At 34.5% G+C, this 26,190-nt stretch overlaps 1 protein-coding gene across 6 annotated transcripts; it reads right to left on the reverse strand.

Moving 5' to 3' along the window:
* Positions 1-8,013: 8,013 nt before the first annotated feature.
* Positions 8,014-15,032, reverse strand: LOC127844837 (peptidoglycan-recognition protein SC2-like). 6 transcript variants are annotated; one of them, XM_052375351.1, is made up of 3 exons: positions 14,789-15,032; positions 9,041-9,256; positions 8,014-8,568 (listed from the first exon to the last, which is right to left on the reverse strand). In XM_052375351.1, the coding sequence occupies exons 1-3, from the start codon at positions 14,808-14,810 to the stop codon at positions 8,177-8,179; spliced, it is 630 nt and encodes a 209-aa protein (XP_052231311.1). In that variant the 5' UTR covers positions 14,811-15,032; the 3' UTR covers positions 8,014-8,176. The 6 variants fall into 6 exon arrangements, with proteins under 6 accessions (XP_052231311.1, XP_052231307.1, XP_052231310.1 ...); XM_052375347.1 differs by having other exon boundaries at positions 9,041-9,298; XM_052375350.1 differs by lacking the exon at positions 14,789-15,032 and adding an exon at positions 14,317-14,434.
* Between the last annotated feature and the right edge of the window lie 11,158 nt (positions 15,033-26,190).

Genomic DNA, 26,190 nt, shown 5'->3' on the forward strand with positions numbered 1-26,190 from the left:
ATTACCATAAGGTTTAGAAAGTATTTTTTATTACTTACTTCTGTATTTGTACTATTTCGCTGATGTGAGGCACTAATATTTAAGGTATTTGATCAAAACCAGTACGTTAAGAAAACATTTAGTCCTAGTTGAATTTGTGAACAGTAATTTTGACAAACATATAATAACTCCTTAAGAAAGTGAATTGATATTAAATTGTATGGTCAATGGTCAAACTTATGTATTTGTTTTAATTCAACAAAGTCACCTGTCGGATTAGTCCAACCTGTTGAAGCTCTCAAATATTTAGCTACTTTTTATATTGGTAATATTTGGAGCGTACAACGGGGGAAAGACCAAAACAATGGTGGAAAGTTTCACCTGTCTGATTAGTCCAACCTGTTGAAGCTCTAAAATATTTAGCTACTTTTTATATTGGTAATATTTGGAGCGTACAACGGGGGAAAGACCAAAACAATGGTGGAAAGTTTTCCTTCTTTGTCTATATTGTTGCGCAAGTATTTTGTGCGCAACATTCAAGCCCCGATATCAGACACTTGATATCAACGGATTGCAATAATATTTACATACCTGTGTAGAGAATTCATTTCTCGTTAATGTTCCGTAAAAATTATTTAATGACACTATGAATTTTGCACGCCTGAGCAATTTAAATCCAACCTCTATTCAAATTTTCAATATCTCTCGATTCGCTCGCTCTGTAGATATTAATCGATAACACAGCCTCGGTGTAAACCATGTGGTTTAAATGTGAAGAATAAACGGCGGAAAATACTGTTTGCGTTCGTCTATTATGAGCGCAGAGCGTTATATAGTAAAGCGATGTTATTATACTTTTTTTCTGGATAAATTGAGCATTGTTGTTTTTTCTAAAGTGACAATTAAAATTTTGCAAGTTCTGAAATAAATAGCATATTTTATTTGTATACGGTACATAAATAATAGTAAATAATAGTGATACAGATCGTACAGTATACGGTCCTATGCAACGTATATTGAAAGTACATACAACAACACAGACAGAGGTGTGAAAAAGACATGCATAAAAAGTTGCTGAAACTAAGAACAGTGAATAGAAACTGCACCGTATCTGTTTTGAACATATGCTTATTAAATCGACAAAGCATACTAGATCCACTAAGGTAAAAGTCGGTGTTAAAAGCTCATGTTAAATAAAATTTACGCGTACAAGTTACACCGTAATGCCTTCTTCTGATTAATTCATATTTATATATGTTTCTTAGCATGGCGAGAAGACAGTGATTTTATTGCGAATTAAGCAGAAGTTTAACTGAAGAATGAATGCCTTTCTAACTTCAATTCTACGATATTTGAGGTACTTCTCCACTAAAACTGTATGAGTTGGTAATGTGATTTTGCAATTTTACGCAAATTGATGAAAATCTAAACTTTCTGGTTTAATTCCAACACGTAATTGGTACTTCGCCGATAAGACGTTCCAAAAAATTTAGTCCATATAAAAAGTATCTCTAAATTCTTTGCGCGTCTTATAAATAAGACTACCTGTATGATGAGATGGAGTGTTTTTCGCAATGACCAAAGGTCAATTGGTCCATGATCAAAGTCACAATATAATGTCAAAGTTCATATTTATGAAATAATTATTTGACACTTTGTGCAGAGCATAAGTTTGTTCAGCACGTATTGATGTTCAAATAACTTGTCAAAAGTAATAACGATGATAAGATGGAGAATCGCGCGCAATAGGTACCTAGTTCCAAGTTCAAAGTCAAAGTCATATTTCAAGACAAAGGGCGTATTTAGATATTTTTAAATAACTTTCAAATATTTAACAAAAGGTGAATGAATGATGATGCAGATTGCTGCGTGAAAAGCAGGCCCCTATGTCAAGGTCATCAATCAAGGTTACAAGTAAAATTTAAATGAATAAATTGAGATTTTGTAAAATATGAAAAAGATCTGTATTGAAAGGAACATAATAATACTGGATCTCTTTATGTAGATAATACCACACAAGTAAAATATAAATACTTAATATGTACATATTAGCACATATGTAAGATAAAACTGTTTGCACAAAAGGAATCCCACTATTTAACAGCAATGAAGTTCAATTTTTACAACAACCAGTTTTCATACATTAAACATTCATATTGTACAAACAGATATCGGGTTTAAAGATAATGAGTTGTGTGTAACTTGCTTTTACGAGTATAACGGTCGTTCAAAGTAAAACTTAAGATTTTTATAGCGGCGGCGGCGGCGGAGGCGATGGTGGTGGTGGTGGTGGTGGTGGTGGTGGTGGTGGTGGTGGTGGTGGTGGTGGTGGTAGTAGTAGTAGTAGTAGAAGTAGTAGTAGTAGAAGTGGAAGTTGTAGTAGTAGTAGTAGCGGAAGTAGTAGTATAAGTGGTAGAAGTAGTAGCAGCAGCAGCAACAAAAACAGCAGTAGTAGAAGTAGTTGTTGCTGCTGTTGCTGATGAAGTATTAGTAGAAGCAACAGTAGCAGTAACTACAGCAGCATTAGTAGTTAAAAAACAATACTTTACGTTGAATCATAACGGATCATGTATAGTAGTAGTAGTAGTAGTAGTAGTAGTAGTAGTAGTAGTAGTAGTAGTAGTAGTAGTAGTAGTAGAAGTAGTAGTAGTAGGAGTAGTAGTAGAAGTAGTAGTAGTAGTAGAAGTAGTAGTAGTAGTAGTAGTAGTAGTAGTAGTAGTAGTAGTAGTAGTAGTAGTAGTAGTAGAAGTAGTAGCAGCAACAGCAGCAGCAGTAGTAGAAGTAGTAGTTGTTGCTGTTGCTGATGTAGTATTAGTAGAAACAACAGTAGCAGTAACTGCAGCCGCATTAGTATTTAAAAAACGATACTTTACGTTTAATCATAACGGGTCAAGGTTTTTTAAAATATCTTTTTTCAGCTTCAGCGACCGCGTTAGGTTATTAAGTTTTAAATCATCCCTCGCTACATATAGGATGTCAACGCAGTGTACGTGGGCTTGAGGTTCAATGCTCAGCTGAGCGTGTTGCGTGAATTTGTTTAAAACATTAACAAGCTCGATAAGCCATGTCAACGTTTTGAAGATAAGACCTGCCATTGTGAGCGATACAAAGATTTGTTTAAAGTTTAAAAACGCTTTTGACATGATTGAAAACGGATTATTGATAGTGATATCAAGAAATGTTTGCTTGATATATTTTTTGGGAGTTTAATGTTGGATCGTAAAGGTTTGAAAATAGTAATAGTCTCACGTGGTTGTAGACAACATAATTCTATATGTATGTACTGGTGTACTATATTTGTTAACACAGTTTGTGCTTTTAACAATATTTTAACTTGCACTTAAACAGAAGGAAACTTTTACTGGGAACGTCTTCATAAAGTTGTTAAAAGATGTTGTTAAGAAACAATTATATGACCATTTTATTTAAGCTTTCTTTCGTAACAGAAGATTAATATTTCCCTCCTATTCATCAATAGATCGATTTACGTTAAGAATCTTACTCAATATTCATCTTTTTGTATTCCTAATTTTTGTTTTCTATTTTTGTTTGTATGTATGGACATCTTATGTCCTATAAGAGAAACCAACTGGACATATTTTAAAATAGAAACTTACTGGACAAGCACATACAAACTACTAGTCACATCACCCTCCACATACTTAAATGATTAAATTATGTACTTTAAATGTTAAAGGATTAAACAATAAAGACAAACGAATAAAAATCTTCAAATGGTTAGACGAAAAAAAAATATAGTATATGTCTTTTACAAGAATGTCATTTGTCACCTACTTTAGCACAAACCTTAAAAAATGAATGGAACGGAGAAATCTATCTCAGTGGAGAACATACTAATAAACAAGGCATTGCCTTTCTGATAAAAAATAATATAGGGGTCACAGTCGATAACTTTAAGGAAATAATAATTGGCAGACAAGCAAGTATAGATATCAAAATACACGAAACACAAATAACATTAATCAACGTCTACGGCCCTAACATAGACGATTCCACATTTTACGAAACATTACAATCCTTTATAATTAATAACCAAGATAGAAATATTATAATCGGTGGTGATTTCAATACTGTCCTGAACCCATTAATAGATAAAAAGAATGGAAACCTTTATACTCATACTAAAAATAGAAACATTTTAAATAACATAATTGAAAACTACAATATGATAGATATCTGGCGTACAGTATACCCAAACGAAAGCAAATTCACCTGGCACTCAAACACAAAACCAACAATACTTTGTAGATTAGACTATTTTTTAATATCTGAATCTCTTTGCAACATTATTGACACATGTAACATAAAACCAGGATTTATGACTGACCACTCCCTAGTTGAACTTAAAGTGCACAATATACAACCTGAAAGAGGCCCAGGATACTTTAAAATTAATAACAGCATCTTATTAGATACACAATATCAAACACAAATAAAACAGGAAATATTAAATACAGTTCAAAATAATAAAGATGCAAACCCAAACACCTTATGGGAAGTAATAAAAGGAAATATACGTAACACAACAATTAGATACACATCATTTAAACAAAAAGAAACACGCAAACTTGAAACTGAAACAATCCAAACCATTGAAACACTTGAAAAACAATTGTATCAAACAAACACAAATGATACCACCGACATTGAAAATGAAATAACATTAAAAAAACAAATATTAGATGGAATCTATCATACACATATCAATGGAATTTTACTAAGAGCGCGTGCACAGCATGTTGAACACAATGAAAAAAATACAAAATATTTCGCAAACATTGAAAAACGTAGAAGTGAACAAAAAACTGTACACAAATTAGTAGTCAATGGCAAAGATATAACAAACAGAACTCAAATATTAGAAGAACAACGTTTATTTTTCGAAACCCTCTATAAACGAAAAAATGTTGAAAATAACACCCTTTTTAAAAAAAAAAATCACGCTTTAAACCAGGAGAAAAAAAACTGTGCGACGATGCTTAATGAATATGAATGTGGATTAGCTGTAAAAGAAATGCAAAATAACAAAAGCCCAGGATCTGATGGAATCACAATCGAATTCTATAAAATATTCTGGAATGATATAAAAACACATCTAATTAATTCACTTAACTATTCATTTAACAATGAAAACTTAACCACGCTACAAAAACAAGGTATTATATCACTTATTCCAAAACCTGGAAAAAACTTAGAATCCTTATCAAACTGGCGCCCGATTAGTTTACTAAACAATGATTATAAAATTGCAACTAAAAGTATAGCAAACAGAATAAAAAAAAAATTACCATCAATCATTTCAAAATCTCAATCTGGTTTCATAAACGGACGTTACATTGGTGAAAACGTTCGTCTTATCCAAGAATGCATAAACTATTTCAACAATTCAAATAATCCTGGTCTAATATTCTTTGCAGACTTTGAAAAGGCATTCGATTCGCTTGATCATTCATTTATGTTCTCTTGCTTAGAAAATATGAACTTTGGTGAAAGCCTCATTCAATGGGTCAAACTATTCTATACCGATATTAACAGTATAATCATTAACAATGGCTTCTTTTCAAACAGTTTTAACATCGAACGAGGGGTTCGACAAGGATGTCCACTCTCATCATCGCTATTTATTATTTGCATCGAGTATCTATCACATCACATCCAATCAAATAAACACATAAAAGGCATATCACTAGAACCTGACGAAGAAATCAAACAATCCCTATTTGCTGACGATGCAACTTATTTTTTAAATAACAATTACGATTCTTTCCATAACCTTATAGAGTCGCTAACCCTTTACGGAATGACATCGGGTCTTAAACTAAACAAAAGTAAATGTACTGTGTTACGAGTAGGTAAATTAAAACAAAGTAATGTTCAATATTAAAAAGAAATGAAATTTAATTGGACATCCGATGAAGCCACAACGTTAGGAATTACATTCACAAATAATGAAAAGGATACGGTTCTTAAAAACATACTACCTAAATTACAGAATTTTAAAAACTGCTTAAAATCATGACATCATCGTAAACTTACACTAATCGGAAAAAACACAGTATTGAAAACGTTTGCACTTCCTAAATTTATATATGTATTAACAGTTCTCCCAAATCCACCAAATGATGTTATTAACGATATAAAATCAGCAATATTCAATTTCATATGGGACGGTAAGCCTGATAAAATAAAAAGAACTCAGTTAATTCAATCTGTAGAAAATGGAGGTATCCAATTAACGAACATTGACTCATTCTTGAATGCAGTCAAATGCAGCTGGGTTAAACGATACCTAGATAATACCAATACGAGTAAATGGAAATTATTCTACCAGAAAATCCTAAAAAAATATGGTGACTCCTTACTCTTTGAATGTAACATCAGCAATACTATCTTACATGAAATTGCAGACGAAAACATATTTCTGTCTGATGTTCTATCAGCATGGAGTGATGTCACTCATAACTTAGAAACCCAAACCAGCAGTAAAACAATTTTATGGAACAATAAAGACATAACTTCAAACAATAAGACGTTTTTCTATAAAGACTGGTTTGAACGAAGCATTAAATATGTCGACCAATTATATGACTACAGAATTAAGGATTTCTACTCTTTTGATAATATATGCTACATATACGGAATACCTTCAAATAATTTTCTGAAGTACTACACTCATCAAAAGCATACCCATACATATTAAATCTGAAATCAATACAAATAATACACCATGTACTCAAACAACATTTGTAGAAAACATACTTGGAAGAAAAAACAAAATAAATAAAATATTCTACACACTACAAATTAAAAACCCTACAGAAAACTCCAAAATCCAAAATAAATGGCAAGTCCTTTTTGGAGAAAATGAGCTTAATTGGAAACACATATTTACCATGCCATATAAAGCAACAATTGAAAGCACACTGAGAAATTTTCAATATAAATACATCCATAGAATTATAGCTACAAATAAATATCTCTTTAAATGCAAATTATCTAACTCAAATCTGTGTGACTTCTGCAGTGAAAACATTGAAACTATAGAACATTTTTTTTGGGAGTGCAAACACATCCAGACTATTTGGAATCAATTAATATCCTTTCTTGAACAACATCAACTAAACGTTAAACTATCTTTCTTAAATGTAAGTTTCGAAATTAACTCATTGAAATCAATAGACTGTAATAATATTGTGAATTTTATGGTTATATTGATGAAATATTTTATCTTAAACATGAAGTACAAAAAACAAGTACCAAATTTTAATTGCTTTGTCCATAGTCTTAAACTAAAAATACAGATTGAGAAAGAAATAGCCCTCAGTAATGACACATTACAAATCTTTGAACAAAAATGGAATCGGATAAAATTCTCATAATGTTTTGTCCACTTAAATACATTTCATTCTAATATTAGTTTATCTCTCTAAAATAGTTTTGTTTATTTTTTTTTATTTTTTTTTATCTGACAAGATTATTGTGAATATACAACAAAACACACAAGTCCAGTATGCTTTCTTCCGACTTTATACAACTCATCATTTTTCATAACTATTCCTCTGTTGTTCTTTTCTTTTCTCTCTAAAAAAATAAATATATATTAGCATATCTTGTATAACATGTCTGGACTTTATTGCTTTGTACAATCACTATGTTGTATGATCATATACATGTTTACATTGTATGTATGATATTGAATAAAAAAAAAAAAAAGAATCTTACTCATTCAACCTAACCTTTTAATATAAAGGTCAGTTGTTCGAGCCCAGATGCGGTTAACTTGTTTTATTTTTGTTTCTTTCTTTCATGTCATCCTTGTTTTATACTGGAGTTCTTTAGCAACGATGCTTGCATTTATCAATTTAACCACAAACTGCAAAACAAGCCAACAATTCCCTCTAAAATCTCGCGCTATGGTCGGTTGCGTCGGTTGCGGCGACCTTGCGATCGTGAACAAGACGCACGGTCACCGTAGGTCCGACGCAAGTTTTCTACAAAAGTATTGACGCAAGCTCGACGTTAGGTCGACGCAACCCTGTTGCGGCAACGGATTTATTTAATGTACGTTAGATCGAAGATCTAGTAATAAACAGTAATAGTAATAAACATTATAAATGTGATAAAACAGATCACTTGTACTTTTTAATTACTCGTACATCCTACGGAATATTTGTTGTCAATAGTTGCCACCGGTGGACGCCGTGGGGCGGTAAGGAATTGGCGTGGGTTTCACGGGAGGCTGGTCGCCAACGCGACCGAAATGGTCCCAGGTTCGAATCAGCTCATACAGCGTCTGCCCCGGGCACTCCGTGGTGCCAGCGTCCCTGTGGCCGTACAGTTTATAGTTCGGGGTGATCTTTCCGAGTTTGATCCCGAGGTCGATCATGGCTTTAACGGCGTCCAAGGCCGCAGCGTTCGGGAGCTTGTTACTGAAATCGCCCATAATGGAGAAGGCAATCGCTACGTCGTTCCAGCCTTTTGTGTGCGCTCCAATCCGGTCCCAGGCGCGGCCTTCGTAGGCCCGACCGTCCTGTCCTATTAAAAAGTTGTACCCGATGTCATCCCAACCTGCAAGAAGATTATGAATAATATATTTTTAAGGAATCACTTACAGCAATTTACTACTGTATGTACAGTGGTATTGCAGGAGTAACCTTAAACGGAGAATTAATGTGTTGTACCGTATTTGTTTCCATTAAGACATAACTGTCTCGTATAAACCGGTTAATTGCCGCTGATTATATTATTATTCGCGTTACAGAAATACCGATTTCGCTAGTTTTTCGGATTTCGAAATGGTTAGTTTATTTCACCATTTCATCTTGCATACATCATACCCAATAAAGGTCTATCTAACTTACGAAAGAGTTGTAAAATTAACAACTCGCATATACACACAAGAACCTATGCTAATCTTACGACTGCATTGTTTCACGAGAAAACAAATATCCCTAATACAAAAAAACAACAAATACAAATACCCCCAATGCAAAAAGAAACAAATGCAAATACCCCAAAACAAATACCCCTAACCACGCACCTCTGTCCACCTGATGAAAGCGCTGTATGACGCGCATCTCTTCTGCGCACGCATCCTGCGTGTGACACTCACTCATCGCCGTGTGGTGGATGAAGACGACGCTGACAGGCGTGCCCATGTAGTTGACCGACTTGCACGCATTGGCGCCCCACTCCGCCCGCGTTACTATGGTGACGGTGTCGCAGCGGAGCAGCGGGTAGGCATGCGGGTTTCCTTCTGTAACCAGATAACACACCGGCTTTGCATCCGCGTTTCCTGCTGTAACCAGATAACAGATCATCAAATAAAGAGTGTTGGTGCGTAAGTTCTAACGTTTGTCGCAATGTGGCGGCTACCGGGCAAAATAGTTTTTTAATATTATTAAAGTGTCCTAGACACTTTTTACTGTGCTATTGTGCTCGCTGTGGGAAGGCACGGCTACTTCTGACGGATCAAACGGCCATACGCGTGCATGACATTACACGTACATAGGATATCGTGCACACGCTTCATTACTTTACAGAATTAAAGGTGATTAAGGGCCAGTGAGCCCCTCTTATTCAGTATACTGATTTACGGTGGCTACCAAATGTCTGAATACATATGTTATGATTGCAACAAAAGAGACACGTATCTGTTACTTCGCATATGATTTGAATAATGAAAACATGTGCCTTATTTCAAATCTCACGGAAGGAATAGTTGTGAAAGTACATTTTAATGTCATGCCATAAACTATTCGGAACATAATAGCCAAGATAAGACGCGCAAAATGTCAATGTCATTCCACACAGCTCGCATTCTTAGATGCATATCGGCAATAAGAATGCACGCCACCAGTCTTATTAAACTCATGTAATATATGAAGGCTATTTCCTTCTATTTATTAGCATGATAATCCACATGATATACGTTAAATACTCAATCTTTTATTTTAGTTTATTTTCCATAAATATAAACTGCGTATTAGCTGATTGCCACCTTGTCACATAGATACTTTGTAAAAATGCGACTATTTTGTGTTTTTACACCACTGTCATAAATTATGTTAGAAAGTGTAACTTTCTTCTCACATGACCGTTTGATATGTATATTATAATATGGTTAAGACTGACGATGTAATATGTAAAAGTCGTAATAAATATATGTTCTGTTCTTATGAATTCATAATCACAGATAGCACGAGAAATTCAAGTTACGGCATCAATTTACCTCACAACAAATATATGCATTTAGTGTTTGTGTTTCTAAAATGAAATATATTGACAGGAAAAAAAAGATATCCCGAAATAAACTGATCATTATGGCACGTGCTTGGTTACTTTACGTCTTCGAAAACTGCATCGTAACTTTTATTAGTCGTACGATACTTAATACGACTGCCTCCCCTTACCTGCCTCACATACGAATATACTGTAGCTTTTTGTGTTTTTATAAAAACAAGTTAATGAAGCAGCACTTTACTTAATAACATTTGAGCAGTTGCAGAAAAACAGTTGGCAAAATCTTTCTGTTTATCTAATGTCATTGTTTTTCAAGGTTTTTAAGTACATAGATTTATAATGTTGAACCAGCTAAGTTCAGGTTTGATGTCGAAACTGACGAATATACTCGTTAGCCTCGCTCTGTGAAAAGGTGGTTCAATACATGTGCGTAAAGTGTTGTCCCAGATTAGCCTGTGCAGTTCGCACAGGCTAATCAGGGATTGCACTTTCCGCCTAAACTGGATTTTTGCTAAGAACATACGTTCCTCGAACGAAAAATATCATAAATGCGGAAAATGTCGTCCCAGATTAGACTGTGCGGATTGCACATGGTTATCTGGAACGACGCTTTACGTACATGCATTAAACCCCGTTTTCACAAAGCGAGTCTCACTCGGTAGTAATCGGCGCACGTGCAAAAGCATTGACGATGACCCTTCGTGGATACGGAGGTTTATAAAATACACCAGTGGCAAACATGGTTTGTTGGGTTTCACCAACATAGTATAAGGCAAAAAACATGTAGTTTGTTTCCATTAAAGAAATAAGGAAGGTTAGTAAGCTATTCTTTTTTCGTGATTTCATTTTTACTATACTCAAGTCATTTTCCGCTTAAATTAGGATGTTCAATGACGAAAATCATAAAACTTCTCATTCCCAATTATTTATTTTTTGGCACGTAAACTTTAATTTTGAGAAAATATCAAGGTAGTTCATGTTAGTCGAGATTAGTCAACTTGTTATTTTACGCCGTACCTTATTCTAGTTACTGCATGACGTGTTCATGAAAACCGTTTTTAATGACATTTAATTCATCACATAGTTTAAGCACGCCATTTTCAATTTACATGGTTAATTATGAATTATCTCAGTTACCCACGCACTTTACAACTTAAATGTTCATTTCGCACGGATCATCCCCAACGAATGGGTTAACCACTGTTTAAATAAGTTGTGTCATTGTTCATATTCACTTAAATCACATACTAGCATGCATTGCGATTGGCTGTATTACTGCGCTATAAACAAGCCTCTCATTCTACTATTGCGATTGGATAAAGGTATAACAGTTAACGTGACTTGTTGCTATAACCACAGCTGTATTTGTAAACCTGATATGCGCTCTATCATTATAACTTATTTTACTTAGTATCACAATAAGATAATTTATTATATTTTCTGCATTTATACAGATGGCAAGGATAAATACACTAGCAATTTAGTTTCATGAATGCCTCGAATCCTTTTCAAGACTTTACAATTTTGAACAATTGAATGCAAATGTTTTTATAAAATAGTTACTATCACTGCTGTAAACATGTCTCAAAAAGTGCCACGTGAGTACCTTGCAAATTTTACGAAAATTAGTCACTTTCAATAATTGTAAATACGGAAGAATAAGTGGGAAGTTATCATCACAAATTATCAATATGTATGTACAAAACATTGAACAGTTTAAAAAGAGATAAGTTATCTAGTACAATTTACTTCTTCAATAACTTCGAGGTATCTAAGGATTTTTTCCAGCCGTCAAAATGTTCAATATTATTTATGTTTCTTCAAACAGATTTCATATCTCCTTGTAATAAAACTATTAATTTATTACATTACATAGGTATATTAACTTATGTAAAAAAATTAAGTTGAAAACTCGCCTTAATGCATAAACTATCTTACCTATAAAAACCGCGAACAAAAGGCCTAGGGCAAGCATGATGTCCTGATTGAAATGATGCGAACGTACGAAGGTTCCTCTTTATCAATGGTGTAATCAGTTCGCATTTCTTAACTGGTGATGACACAAACGTTCCACTATCATGATGCGCATTTGTTGGTGTAAATGATACAGGAATGTTATGTAATAAAAGCTATGAGAGAAATGCATTTTCATCTGAATATAAGGCATTGACCTTGACCCTTCACGGATACGGAAGCATTGACCATGACCATCATGGATACGGAGGCATTGACCTTGACCATTTACGGATACGGAGGCATTGACCTTGACCCTTCAAGATACGCAGGTTTATAAAATACACCAGCGGCAAACATGGTGTGTTGGGTTTCACCAACATATTGTAAGGCCAAAAACAAGTAGTTTGTTTCCACTAAAGAAATCAGGTATGCCAATCTGTTAATCTGTTTTACGCTAGTAAAATCATTTCCAGCTATAATACGGATGCTGAATGGCATGGAAAAATACTTTTTTGGCCCGTAAATTTTAATTTTGAGAAAATATTAAGGTAGGTCGGGTTAGTTTAGGTTACTCAACTTGTTTTTTTACGCCTTATTCTATTTACTGCATGATGTGTTTATCTACACCGTTTAAATCGTAAGCACATAGTTAAAGACCGCAATCGCCAACTAACATGATAAATTACGAATTATCACAGTTACCAACACATAAATGCTCAAATCGATCCATATTCACTTGAATCACATACTCATATGCATTTAGATTGGCTATATAAATGCACTATAACACGCCTCTCGTGCTTCTAGGTTGATTGGATAAATGTATAACAAGTAACGTGACTTGTTGCTATAACCAAGTCTGTATTTGTGAACATAATTTGCACTGTATCATTGTAACTTATTTTAGTTTGTATCATAATAACATAATCTAATATATTTTTGCATGTGAGCAGATAGCAAGGATCAATACTATAGCAATCAAGTATCATTAATGCCTCGAACCCTTTTTCAAGAATTTACAACTTCGAACAATTGCATGTCCATGTAGTCATCAATTATTTACTGTCACCGATGTAGACATGTCTCAAACAGTATCATGTGAGTACCTTAGAGATTTTAAGAAAATTAATCACTTTCAATTATTGTAAATACAGACGACCAATACCCACTTGGGACGTTATCATCACACAGTTTGTATATAAAATATCGAGCAGTTTGAGACGAGATCAGTTAGGGGCCGTCCATGAGGAATGTCACGCTATTTTTGACCGTTTTTAACCCCCTACCTCCCCCTGTCACAAACTGTCACACATCTCGGTCCCCCACCCCATTAAGAATGTCACAATTTCGAACAATTTCGTTTTCATATGAACACCTAATTAAATTTTAACTATAATTTTCACTTAAAAGAACTTAACATCACAATATCAGCATGACTTAAATAGTAGAATAGTTACTTGTCAACAGTTGCCACAGTTATTAATTGATGCAGTAACTCAATCTAGATTGAATTTGAAAACAAAAATTGCAAAAATTCGACTTTACAATTATGTAATACACATCAGTTATCTGCTGCATTTTTATTTACAAAAGGTGAGGTCAAGTTTGATATACACAGGGTATTTTTATGCTGCGAACAACATAGAAATAATAATACTCAAATGTTTCTACTAAAAATAATAATAATAAATTAGATTTTTTTTTAATAATGTGTGACGTCACACGTGGCCTGACCACCCCCTCCACCATGTCACATACTGTCACACTTTCTTAAACCCACTCCCCCCTACTAGAGAATGACGTACTTTATGGACGGCCCCTTATCTCGTATAATTAACTTCTTCACTAAAAACCGGGGTTTTGAAGCTTTTTTCCAGCCATCAAAATTGCCATCATATTTCGCATTTCTTCAATCAGATTCCTTATCTCCTTGTAATAAAAATCTAACAGTCTGTCAACTTCAGACCCAAATAAAATTTATTTAAAAAAACATAAAGATTACCAAACATATGCACATTATTTGAGTTAATTTATCACATTTATATTGTGTAGAAACTTAAATACTAAGACAACTTAGTAAAAGTCGAAACACTCGCCTTTATGCATAAAATATCTTACCTATAAAAACCACGAACAGAAGGCCTAGCGCAAGCATGATGTCCTGATTGATATTATTCGAACGAACGAGTGTACCTCCTTACAAGTCGTGTGATCAGTTCGCATTTCTTAACTGGTGATGACACAAACGTTGCACTACCACGATACGCATTTGTTGATGTTTATGATACAGGATGTTTTAAATAAAAACTATGAGGGAAATGCATTTGCATCTGAATATTTACGTTTTCTCCCTCTTGTTGAAAAGTGGGTTAACACAACGCTTTTAAAATCAACCCTCAAAACAAGAAGTTTGGTTTCCACTCCCTCCCTCCCTCCCTCCATAGTTTTGTGTTTTTGTGTTTATATTTATATTAATACTACTCATAAAGACTATGGCCGAAACCTGTCTAGTAATATGGAAATTAAAATAAACAAACGTTTAGTGTTTAACAGTATATTTAACTTAATTATTACATAGTTAACAGCTTACTTTGGTTTATTTCTGTGGTCATCAAACTAATCCGTTGCGGCTCTAGGGTCCCGAACACCGGCCGTTAATTTAGCAACGTTAAATTCTTAATTAAAGTTTTAACACATATTCGTTATTTTATGGACAAAATAGCCACACATTCATAAATCCCTTCCAAAATAGAAATTTCCTTTTACGAGTTTCTTATTGCAATATTCCAAACGATCGATTAAACACGAAACGAAACTTACTTTGCAATTCATGTATTTGTCACAACCATTGATCTATTTAAACATAGATATAAATGGTAACTGCTCATGTACTCGGTTTCTAAGTACGGAATACCGTTAGAGCCATCGTGGATATACATTAAAATCCAGAGGGCGACAATGCGGTAGTGAGATATAGTACGATGGCGACAATGCGATAGTACGATGGCGACTATGCGATAGTACGATGGCGACAATGCGACAGTACGATGGCGACAATGCGACAATGAGACATTACGACGACGACAATGCGACAGTGAGACAATACGACGGCGACAGTGCAAAAGTACGATGGCGACAATGCGATATTACGATGACGACAGTTCGACAACGCGATAGTACGATGGCGACAATGCGATAGTCATATCGTACTGTCGCCATCGTATCATCGCATTGTCACCATCGTACTATCGCGTTATCGTACTGTCGTCATCGTATTGTCGCCATTCTACTATCGCACTGTCGCCATCGTATTGTCGCACTGTCGCATTGTCGTCATCGTACTGTCGCATTGTCGTCTATCGCCTTCCGGTACACATGCAAACATACCTTAAATCAATACCCATTCTATAACTTAATAAGAATTTGATTTTATTATAACTGTAACATCTTTCAACGTACATCTGTAAAAAGTCATCTATTGAGTTTCTGCAATAAGAATAGTGTGTGTACCGGAAGGCGATAGTCGTCAATGCGATAGAACGATGGCGACCATGCGACAATGAGATAGTGCGATTATACGATGACGACAGTGCGACAATTTGATGGCGACAGTGCGATAGTACGATGGCGACAATGCGATAATGCGACAGAACGATGACGACAATGCGACAGTGCGTCAATACGGTGGCGACAGTGCGATAATACGATGGTGACAATGCGATAATACGATGACGACAATACGATGACTATTGCATTTTCGCCATCGTGCTTTCGCATTGTCGCCGTCGCACTATCGCATTGTCGCAATCGTACTATCGCATTTTCGCCATCGTACTATCGCATTGTCGCCCTCTGGATTTTAATGTGTAACCACGATGACACTTACGGTATTCCGTACTGTTGTTCGGCGTCGTGTACATCGTGTTCGGTGTCGTGCCGCCCAACATCAGCCCTGACATCTCCATTATGCACTTGTAAGGGGGATGTTCTACAACTCCTTCCAGGTACAGTCATTATCCTCACAGCGGTTACCTCTCATATACCTAATGGGCCCTTTTTCTGGCATCGTGTTCGGTGAAATGTTCTACAACTCCTTCATGTACATAATTATTATCCTCACAGCGGTTGCCTCCCATATATCGAATGGGCCTATTGTCTTCCATCGTGCATCTCTGTATCGAGAAATGTTCTACAACTCATATTATCATGGTATTCAGTCATTATCCCCGCAGCGGTTAGCTCCCATATACCGCAGGGGGCTTTTATATGCCATTGACATTGTGCATCTGTATAGGAAAAATGTTCAACATCTCCTACTAGATATCCATTCAAAAGCAGTTGGTAGACTCTTAGAGGATTGAGATATATTTGGCTCCAGCATTTATACCATTAAATAATGTCTTTCTTACCCCTCTCCTGGATCAGATTGCCCAACCCTTCCCCCAGAAGAAAAGTTTTATATGAACATCGCTCTTAAAACTGGGCTTAATGCATGCTCGTAAAGTGTCGTCCTAGATAAGGCTAATCAGGGACGACACTTTCCGCTTTTGTGGCATTTCGTTCAAAGAAGGTCTCTTCTAAAAGAAAATCCAGTGTAGAAAAATGGTAGTCCCTGATAAGCCTGTGCAGACTGCACATTCTAATCTGGGACGACACTTAATGCAGATCCAATAAACCCAGTTTTTCCAGAAAGCGGCTCCTATAATCATGACTGTTCAATTGCAGGGTCTTTTTCTGGCGCTGCTCTTCTGTTTCCTGAACGAGTAGGTAAGTATCCACTTCCGGTACTCCTGCACTTCTTACACACGTTGTTACCATACTGTAGTAGACACCATTATTTCATTGTCATATTTATTCCAGAGGTGGTACATTTGTCCCTTAAACAACTTTCAGAAATAACATATTAATTGATGAATATAATGTAGATATTATATCTGTATAAATTATGTGATGTTTTCGCTTACGGATAAGGAAATTAGACCTTAACTGGATCTTAACTAACCTGTAGGTAAAAACAACTTTTTACTGCTATAACTTATATGCACTTGTGTCACATGTATATTCACACATCGACAAAAGTTTTGAGTTTACATCAGTATTTTATAACAATATATAACCCTATGGATATATGTAGTTGATTTTTTTGCTTATTCCTCAAAAAAATAAGCTTAAAAACCAGCTTTGACTAAGAACCGAATAATGAATATTCTAAAACTACAACTGTCTTTCTGTATTCATTAATGCGTGTGCGTAAAGTGTCGTCCCAGATTAGCCTGTGTAGTCCCACAGACTACCGGAGAGGGGGGGGGTAATAAAGGACGACACTTTCCGCTTTTAAAGTCTTTTTAGCGAAAATTCAGTTTGGGTGGACTGCAAAAGCTTATATGGTACGACATTTGCATTAAGCCCCATTTTTACAGAGTGAGACTCATATCCGCTTATATGTGCGCCACTCCTTCAAACATTTCCTAAATAGTTTTCGTACTTTTATTCTTTATAATATAACTCCTAGGTAATTGGATTAAAAGTTTGAATATAATATAACTAGAATACAATTCTAGTAGCTCTGTATTCTATTTAGTTTTAAATGGGCGTGTTTTCAGATGTTGTTTTTTTGCAATAACAACAACATTTCAATGAATTTACAAACAAAGCAAAACTATTTGGACTTCTGCTATATAATAAAAATTAATTGTTGCATACAAATATTTCCTTCATCGGAGTTCGGATCCGCGTCGTGTGTGTGCACACATCTTAATATCGCTATATATGGGCATTACATATAACATATGTTAGTAATAGATGTGTTTTCCAATGTGTCAACATCAGGGGTTACACACACGTTAATGATTGTTATGCCCCCTTCTTCGAAGAAAAGGGGGTATATTGTTTTTGGCCGGTCTGTCATTCTGTCATTCTGTTCCAAAACTTTAACCTTGTTCATAAATTTTGCAATATTGAAGATAGCAACTTGATATTTGGCATGCATGCGTATCTCAAAGACCTGCATATTTTGAGTGGTAAAAGGTCAATGTCAAGGTCATCCCTCAAGGCCAAATGTTAAATATATAGGTCAAAATCGCTCAAAAGGGGGCAGAGTGTTTCTCAAACACATCACTTGTTCTAAATTGAATGATGGGTATCAAAACACGAAACGCTATTTTCTTATTGTAAACGAGCGTAATTCAGTTGTTGTTTTTTTTCTCAGTATAATACGTCGTCTTATCTATCTGTGAACAGGCCCCATAACGATAAGACCAATTCTTTATTCTTAGATTGGGTACTTTAATAACTGTTGGTCAATAACTTGTCAAGAGAAATAATTTTACAATGAGATTTGTGTACGACAGGTGCACACGGAAGTGCGCCGCTTCTGGTTCTGACGACGCTTTCAGGGCTCCCGGAGGAGCACGATGGTTCTGTCATCCCTCCGGAAGCACTCGGAGCAGACCTCGCGCCAGGACGCGCATCAGACATCACTGCCTGCCGGATATGACCGACGGTCCGGAACTCACACTCAGCATACCTCGCTGTCGCACTGCGAATCGCCGGCGTCAGGCTGCAACGGCTCCACGTTGAAAACAAGGAGAAATCATTTTAAACATGCTATGAATAGTGTGTCTGACCAGCGCGACGAGAGCGCAGAGAGGCTGGTGCCCCCAGAACACAGCTGTAGGGGGACGAGTAGGACACCATGCGTGGTTACAGGATTCAATGTTAGGCGAGTGTCATCCAAACAAAAATAATAATTTCATGATATAATGTATTATCACATTTTTATCTTTAAGTTATTCTAATTTTAAGTGATCTTGATTAACTTGGTTTTAATTAATTTCAGTTAACAAAATTTTAAATAGTTATTGTATTATTTTAGAAACGCTTGTCTTATGTAAGGAGTTGTGCACTTAACTTTCTTATAACAATGTATCAAATAGATACAGCATTTAATATATGAGGTAATGGAAAAATCTATTACATAAACAAAGGAAAAATAGAAAATAGAATCAATGAATAAATGAACCTATACATGAATGAAACAACACAGTGAGCAAATATAGTTCTATCTGACTTATTACCTACGTGGACTATTAACATAATAATTATATAAATAACAATTCACCCCTGAGTTCTACCTCGTACGCTTTTGCTGATTACAAGTTGACCAAAGAATCCTATCTAAAATAACTTTCCATAATGGGAACGTCCGAAAAGCAATCCGGAAGTTCCGTGATAAAAGGTCAACGGCCATGATCTCGTATATATGAATAAATTAATGAGTGCACGTATCACGGGGACAATCATGTAGGATAATGTAGAATCACAAGGAATCTGAATTTGGAAACACCCGCTCGCAAACTGCTCCCTGGCCCCGCCCAAATACCTTGAACTGATACTTAGGAGCAAGCGCTCTACGCCACTTTCACTCTTGACTATCACGTTCTAAAGTATATAGACACTATTTATGAACAGGTATGACTTTTATTACTACATGTATTCACTTATGTTCACACTTAGATTATTGTTTGCTGCAAATGAACATTTTCATACTTAATCTATTGTTTGCTACTTTCATTTATTTTGACTAAGTTCGATATAGAGTATTTATTATTTGAGAGTACAATGTCCGGAAATTCTGTATTTATAGTTGTCGCTGTTTTATGAGTATTATACCAGTACACATAATATTTCTGTTTTCTCATGAATTAATAACTTCTTTGTTTTACGATTAAATAGAACAATGTAAATGCTTGAACAATAAGAATAGTACTTTAAAAGATTTATTAGTTTATAATGATTATCAACAGCGTTGCATAAATGTATAAATATATATATACCACAAATAATATTTGAGCATGCAAATATGTATGTTGTTTTAATATATATATATTACTTTCACTCTTGACTATCACGTTCAAAAGTATATGGGCATTATTTATTTACAGAGAATAAAATGGGCTGTTTTGCATCGACTAAGTTATTTACGTCTTCCACACACCAGAAAGTAGTAGCGCTTAACGCTCATTGTACCAGAAAAATGATAGAAATAACATTCGTAATTTAAAGAATATGATATCAAGACAAACAATCGAAGAACGAACGCATCTATTGATTATTAAGAATTAAATAACTTGTCATACAACAATTCATGAAAATCCAGGTATATATAACATAAAATGGTTGCGCTCGAAAGTAAAGTAAAACTGCGTATGACACGAAGGAGCGGGTTTTATAGATAAAGGGAGCGGCATATTAAATTACAGACAAAATATCGAAGTTGTTGAATCTAAAACTTAACAAAACACATTAATGAGAGAAAAATGCTCTAAACGCAAAATGTAAACAGTTGCACTAAAGAACAGAAAAACATGTTTGCAATTAATTGTTTAAAACAGCATATTGCGACAAATATACATGATTTAATTATTAGCCGGTTCAGCCAGTCACTCTCGCGACAAAAAAGAGGGTTCTTTTGTTCTTCCATACCTTTCTTATTATTCACATATATACTATTATTGGTAATGCAAGATATATTTAATGTATAGTCGAATAGATTATTAGTAACACGGCTTTTTACCTAGCCTAATATAGATATAAAATTGTATCACATCGTGCGAGATCAGTAAGAAGACGTTTAATGAATTCATTTTACCGAGTAGTCTTACTTTCTTTCTCCGGCATCAACGTAATAACATTACACTACGCTTGCTATACTCTATTTTATGACGTCATTGTGTTTACTTACGTTACGTCATTAACTACGGAAACGTCTATGGTACACCCCTATAATATCAGTCCCGTATCCAGGATTTTTTGACCGGGGGACCCAAACGGGGAGGGTGCGGGAGGGGTTTCCCCTTCCTAATCATTTAAATGCCGGATTAGTTTATATTGACTAACTGTGAAATAGCATGGTATGTCGTCACAGTTTTGCAGGTTTTTCCCGCTTAATTTTACACGCCATAACGACATTAAGTTAAAATATCGACGTAAATGTTGCCGGCTTTGCCCGAAGACCATATACTATTCCGTACACAGGTGTTGGGCGCGTGGCCAAGTCACTTTAACACTATCAATTTGTCATAAAACAAATTTTTTTTTATCCCCCCCAAAAAATCTCTCTCTATATATATATATATATATATATATATATATATATATAAATCAGCATACATATCAAATATATATATATACCATCATGATATTATCAACATAATCTGCTAAAAATACTTGACATTTGATTAGTTCTCTTCTCCAATTTCATTTTCTGGCTTTCAATTAACAAATACGACTATTTTGTGTAAACAAATAAATTATTGTTATCATGCAACTTAATGATTGTACACGCCAAAATTCTGGATTTAAGATATGTGTATGTCGTCCATGACGAGGTTTATCTGACACCAACACGTGTATTCTTTAGACGGAATACTTTTATCCAGCAAATTTCTGATCGAACGGTTTCATTAATCAATAATAGATATTATTCAATAATCGTTGAAAAAATTAATTTGAGTATATACAGTTATATAATTTATTTCAAATAAATATACCGCATAAGAAAAAAGCCGTACTTTAACTATCCAATACGGCATTTCTATTTCTAGATTAACTGAATATAAAAATTGCACTCGCTTGTCTGCTGACGTTATCATTTGATTGCATCATTCAGTTCAATTACTTTTGGCTCTGATTAACTCTGATAAAGTTGCAGATTGCAAAAGTGTGGCGATAAATAATACTTAACCATGTTCGTTGTCGCAATTTTATCGCAAATAAGATGGTCTAAAATATTAAGGAATGTGTTTCATACTATCAAAAATTAGTTTAAAAATAATCAACCGATTTCCCTTTATATGATCGGATTTTTTGAGTTCTTTAACGACAAACATTACGTTTGGATTTCAATTGTTTCATACTTGTTGTGATGAATGTTTTTGATAATAATTTATCAGTACATTATTATGTCTTGATGATACGCCCATATTTGTTATATTTCGTATATTTTTTAATGAGTTTTTTAATGTATTGAATGTGTATTTACTCTACCGGTCAATGCTGGTCTTTTATATTCAGGTGTTGATAAATAAAGTAATTGTTTTGTTTCAATTACAAAAAATATTTAGTATGTTCATGTTGTTTGCATAAACTATATTCGATTCTTATTGAAACACACTCTATCTCGTATATTTTGTACTATATTACAGATTCTCGGTACCTTATGTAAAGCATGTTTATCTAATATGAACTATTTTCATTCTTGAAGGATGGTGCCATTTATTACAGAAAGCGGTTAATTATATATTGATTTTTAAGTATTTTATAAAACGATTTTCGTAAATAAATATTTACTTTCTATATTAACTATAATGTTTTTGCGTATGTAAGTTTTTTTCAAAGCATAATTAACGCTGAGATGTTCAACAACATATACATTGAGAAATACAATTAAAAATGCCAAAACGTTACTTTGTGCAAATAAAAGTGGCCCTTCTTAAGAAGAAATATTAAGTTCTATTATGCTCTATGTTTAAAGAGAGACAAACAATAATTATTATTGTATAGTTTTATTTTAAAATTTAATAAGTCCATATGGAAGAAAAATAAGACGTTTGATAATACAAATATGTTTAAATCGGTTTCAGATGTTAAATTTCTTACATAATAGCTTATCTTGAATTAGCTTAAAAGATAGTGCAAGCATGCCAATTTGATGTATGGCCGTTAAAAACTACACATATAATTAGATTACACTGAATCAACAGTAACGGCATTTAAAGAAGTTAGAGTAACATCCTGTCATAGCAAAAACTATTGTTCACACGTGCGCTACAGTACTTATTCAAACGTTAAAACATGATCTTGAACATAGCTAGTAAGACTTTCAATGTAGTGCTCATGAAGCAACAAGGGAGGTAACTCGTGAGGTCACATTTTGGGTGGTCAACAAAAAGTGGTTCTTTATTAATTCGCTTTACATGGATCTTAATAAGGTTGAAGAGCACTTTTTCTGTTTGGACTAAGCAGTCCGGAATCACACAATCAAGAAAGTTGAAACACGAACCTGACAGGCATGCAAGCTATTTACATACATATTGTAAACCAAAAAGTTCGGAATATTTGTTTTCGCGGTTATAGACATTGTTCCTGTGCTTTTACTTAAAAATCATTTATAGATTGGTAAACACCAGGACAGTGATAGAATATTTGCGGAAAACATGAATTTTGATAATATTTTGTATGTGCCAACATTTTCCGAGTAGTTACGGACATTACCGATCGTACAGATATATTGATAGACATTGGCCAAAGGACAGATTAGCCTTCATATTTCAAGTGTATCGGCCTTGAAATTGTCACTTTATTAAATGAGAAACAAAATCATACATTTATTAACAAGTTGTAGTCAGTTACATTAAAATCTTTGGGCGCAGTCATTTTGTTTTTCGGAAACAGTGACATGCTGTTTTTTCGGAAACCGACGGTTGATTATTTCCGAGGTATCCTTCATAATTAATACCAAGAGAAGACAGTGTAACTCAGGCTGTGTTTATACTGTCATAACCAAGTCCATTGTTAAACTGATCAGTTAAAAAGTCAATCACTTCTGCCTGATTTAAAGACAACTTTTTGATTTACCTTTCACAACAGTAACAAAACCATCTTTATGTGAAGACCTGGTACTGTTTCTTTGTTCCTCTTTCCCAGAACACATAAGTATGTTGGTAGACTGTTCTGAAATACCTTGTTTTCTAAACCTTTCCCGAACACTTTGCATACAACCATGCATCCTTGAGCTTTTTTCCTCAATGGATGTCCCGTGTCTTGATATGGAAGTTGAAGTAGCTTGTGCCGTTTCAAGATTATAATTGGTATATCCACCAGAATTTCCATCAAGCGCCGGAACCACGTTTGTGTTGGCCATAACGGTGCGATCACAATGCCTGTTGCCTGATCCTGCCTGACTTTCTGGATGCATCGTCCCAACAAAAGAAAAGGAGGGAATAAAAAACGCAATTCAATGTGTTCCAATTACAAGAAAATGCATCTACGAGTTGTGCTTCTGTATCAGGTTTCCAGGAACAATAACATGGTATTTAAGCATTTAACCTGGTTGCGAACAGGTCAATATCGGGTACTCCCCATTTATTACATATATTTGCAAAAATTTTGGAATGTAATTTCCATTCCAATTTATCATACAATTTCTGGAAGCTTTGTCTGCTTCGCAATTTAATGACCTTGCAACATGGGAACATGTTAACCACATGTTGTTGTTTTCTATACACTAATTCCAAATTTGAACAGCTACTTAATTGCATTCTTCAGATTTAATACCACCCATATTGGTGACGTAGCTAACTGCTGTGGAATAATGAGAACAAACTTGAACATTTTTATCTTTTAATGGCATCCTAAACGACTTCAAACCAAACACGATTGCTTTTAACTCCGGGCCGTTAATGTGAAATAGCCTTTCTGTGTCTGACCATCTACCACCAATACGTACACCTTCGCAAACTGCACCCAGCCTTCTAGAGATGCATCAGTATAGAGACTTATATATGAATTTCCTCTAAAAATTGTTCTGTTTTGTTTATGCAAGTCCTGTATTCACCACATTATATCCTGTTTCAAACAGTCTGATAAGAGCATTAAATAATTGTAATTACCCTGGTTTTGTTTTAGTGATAGTATTTGGTTTTTTTCTAAGCTTCTATAATGCAACTTTCCATATTCAACAGTTGAACAAACTTGCAACCATATGTCCAATTACTTTTGCGACATGTTTGTTGAAGACATACCAATTACATGCTTTTATAATATTATTTTGTCTTTCCTCTGTCAATATAATAGTTATTAATATTGAATCAATGATATTACCTAAGAACACAATCTTTGTAGATGGCTAAAAACGGATTTGTCTTCATTTATCATGACACCCACATTTGATGTAGATCAACAGTATCTGTTACATTTTTCTAACACTTATCTTGTGTATCATTACACAGTAAGCTATCATCTATGAATCCTGAGTTTACATGTCCCATGTTTCGTAATTCTGCATAAACTGGTTTAAGTAGTTTTGTGAACAATATCGGGCCCTCCGATATGCAATATATTCATATGTATTGTTGTTCCATTGAAAACAAAAGTATGTTTGCTGTTCCTCAGCAATTGTCAATGACTAATATGCATTACGCAAATCAACTGATGCCATAAATGTACCAAGATTTATCAAGATAGATACATAGATTTATTTCAACATAAAATGCATAGATTTACATGGCAGCATGTTATATACACACAACAAATAATAGAAAAAAAACACAACCTGCATGTATAAAAAAGCCATGTCAATCAACATTATACGTTAAGGATTGCACAATAAAGGGTTTACAATTAAACCCTTATTGCCATTGTGGTCCTTTAGATACAATATTGTATGACATAGGAGACAACATTTTATATCACAGTTTATAATAATATCACAGTGTATAATAATGAAAGACATATGAAATATTTAAGATACACTAATTTTTGCATAGAATAAATCCTGCTAAGTTCTACTATTCTACTAGACATTATTAAGTAGTTATCGCATTGTAACTGATTCAATGTTAAACATAATTATTTGCCATGCTATAAAATAATCATACAGCAACAAGATAAGACACAATAAATCTATCAATATTAACATTCGTATTAAATCAACAATAAGAAATGTTAAAGAGAAGCATATTAAAAATCTACCTGTCTTAAAAAATGCTACCTAACATTGTGTTTAAAAGATGAGATACTTTTGACATCTCTGATATGCTGAGGAATCGAGTTCCAGAGAGTACAACCATTGTAAGCAAATGACTTTTTGCCAGAACCCTTGACCCTTGGAATGGCATACCTATTGCAATCATGCATGTTAAGATCGGTATTAGGTGAGTCCGACTGTGTTCTTACTCTGAACCTAGTATTCTTATTGTGGATATTAATGAC

Source organism: Dreissena polymorpha, chromosome 9 (genome assembly GCF_020536995.1).
Source record: "Dreissena polymorpha isolate Duluth1 chromosome 9, UMN_Dpol_1.0, whole genome shotgun sequence".
Lineage (NCBI taxonomy): Eukaryota > Metazoa > Mollusca > Bivalvia > Myida > Dreissenidae > Dreissena > Dreissena polymorpha.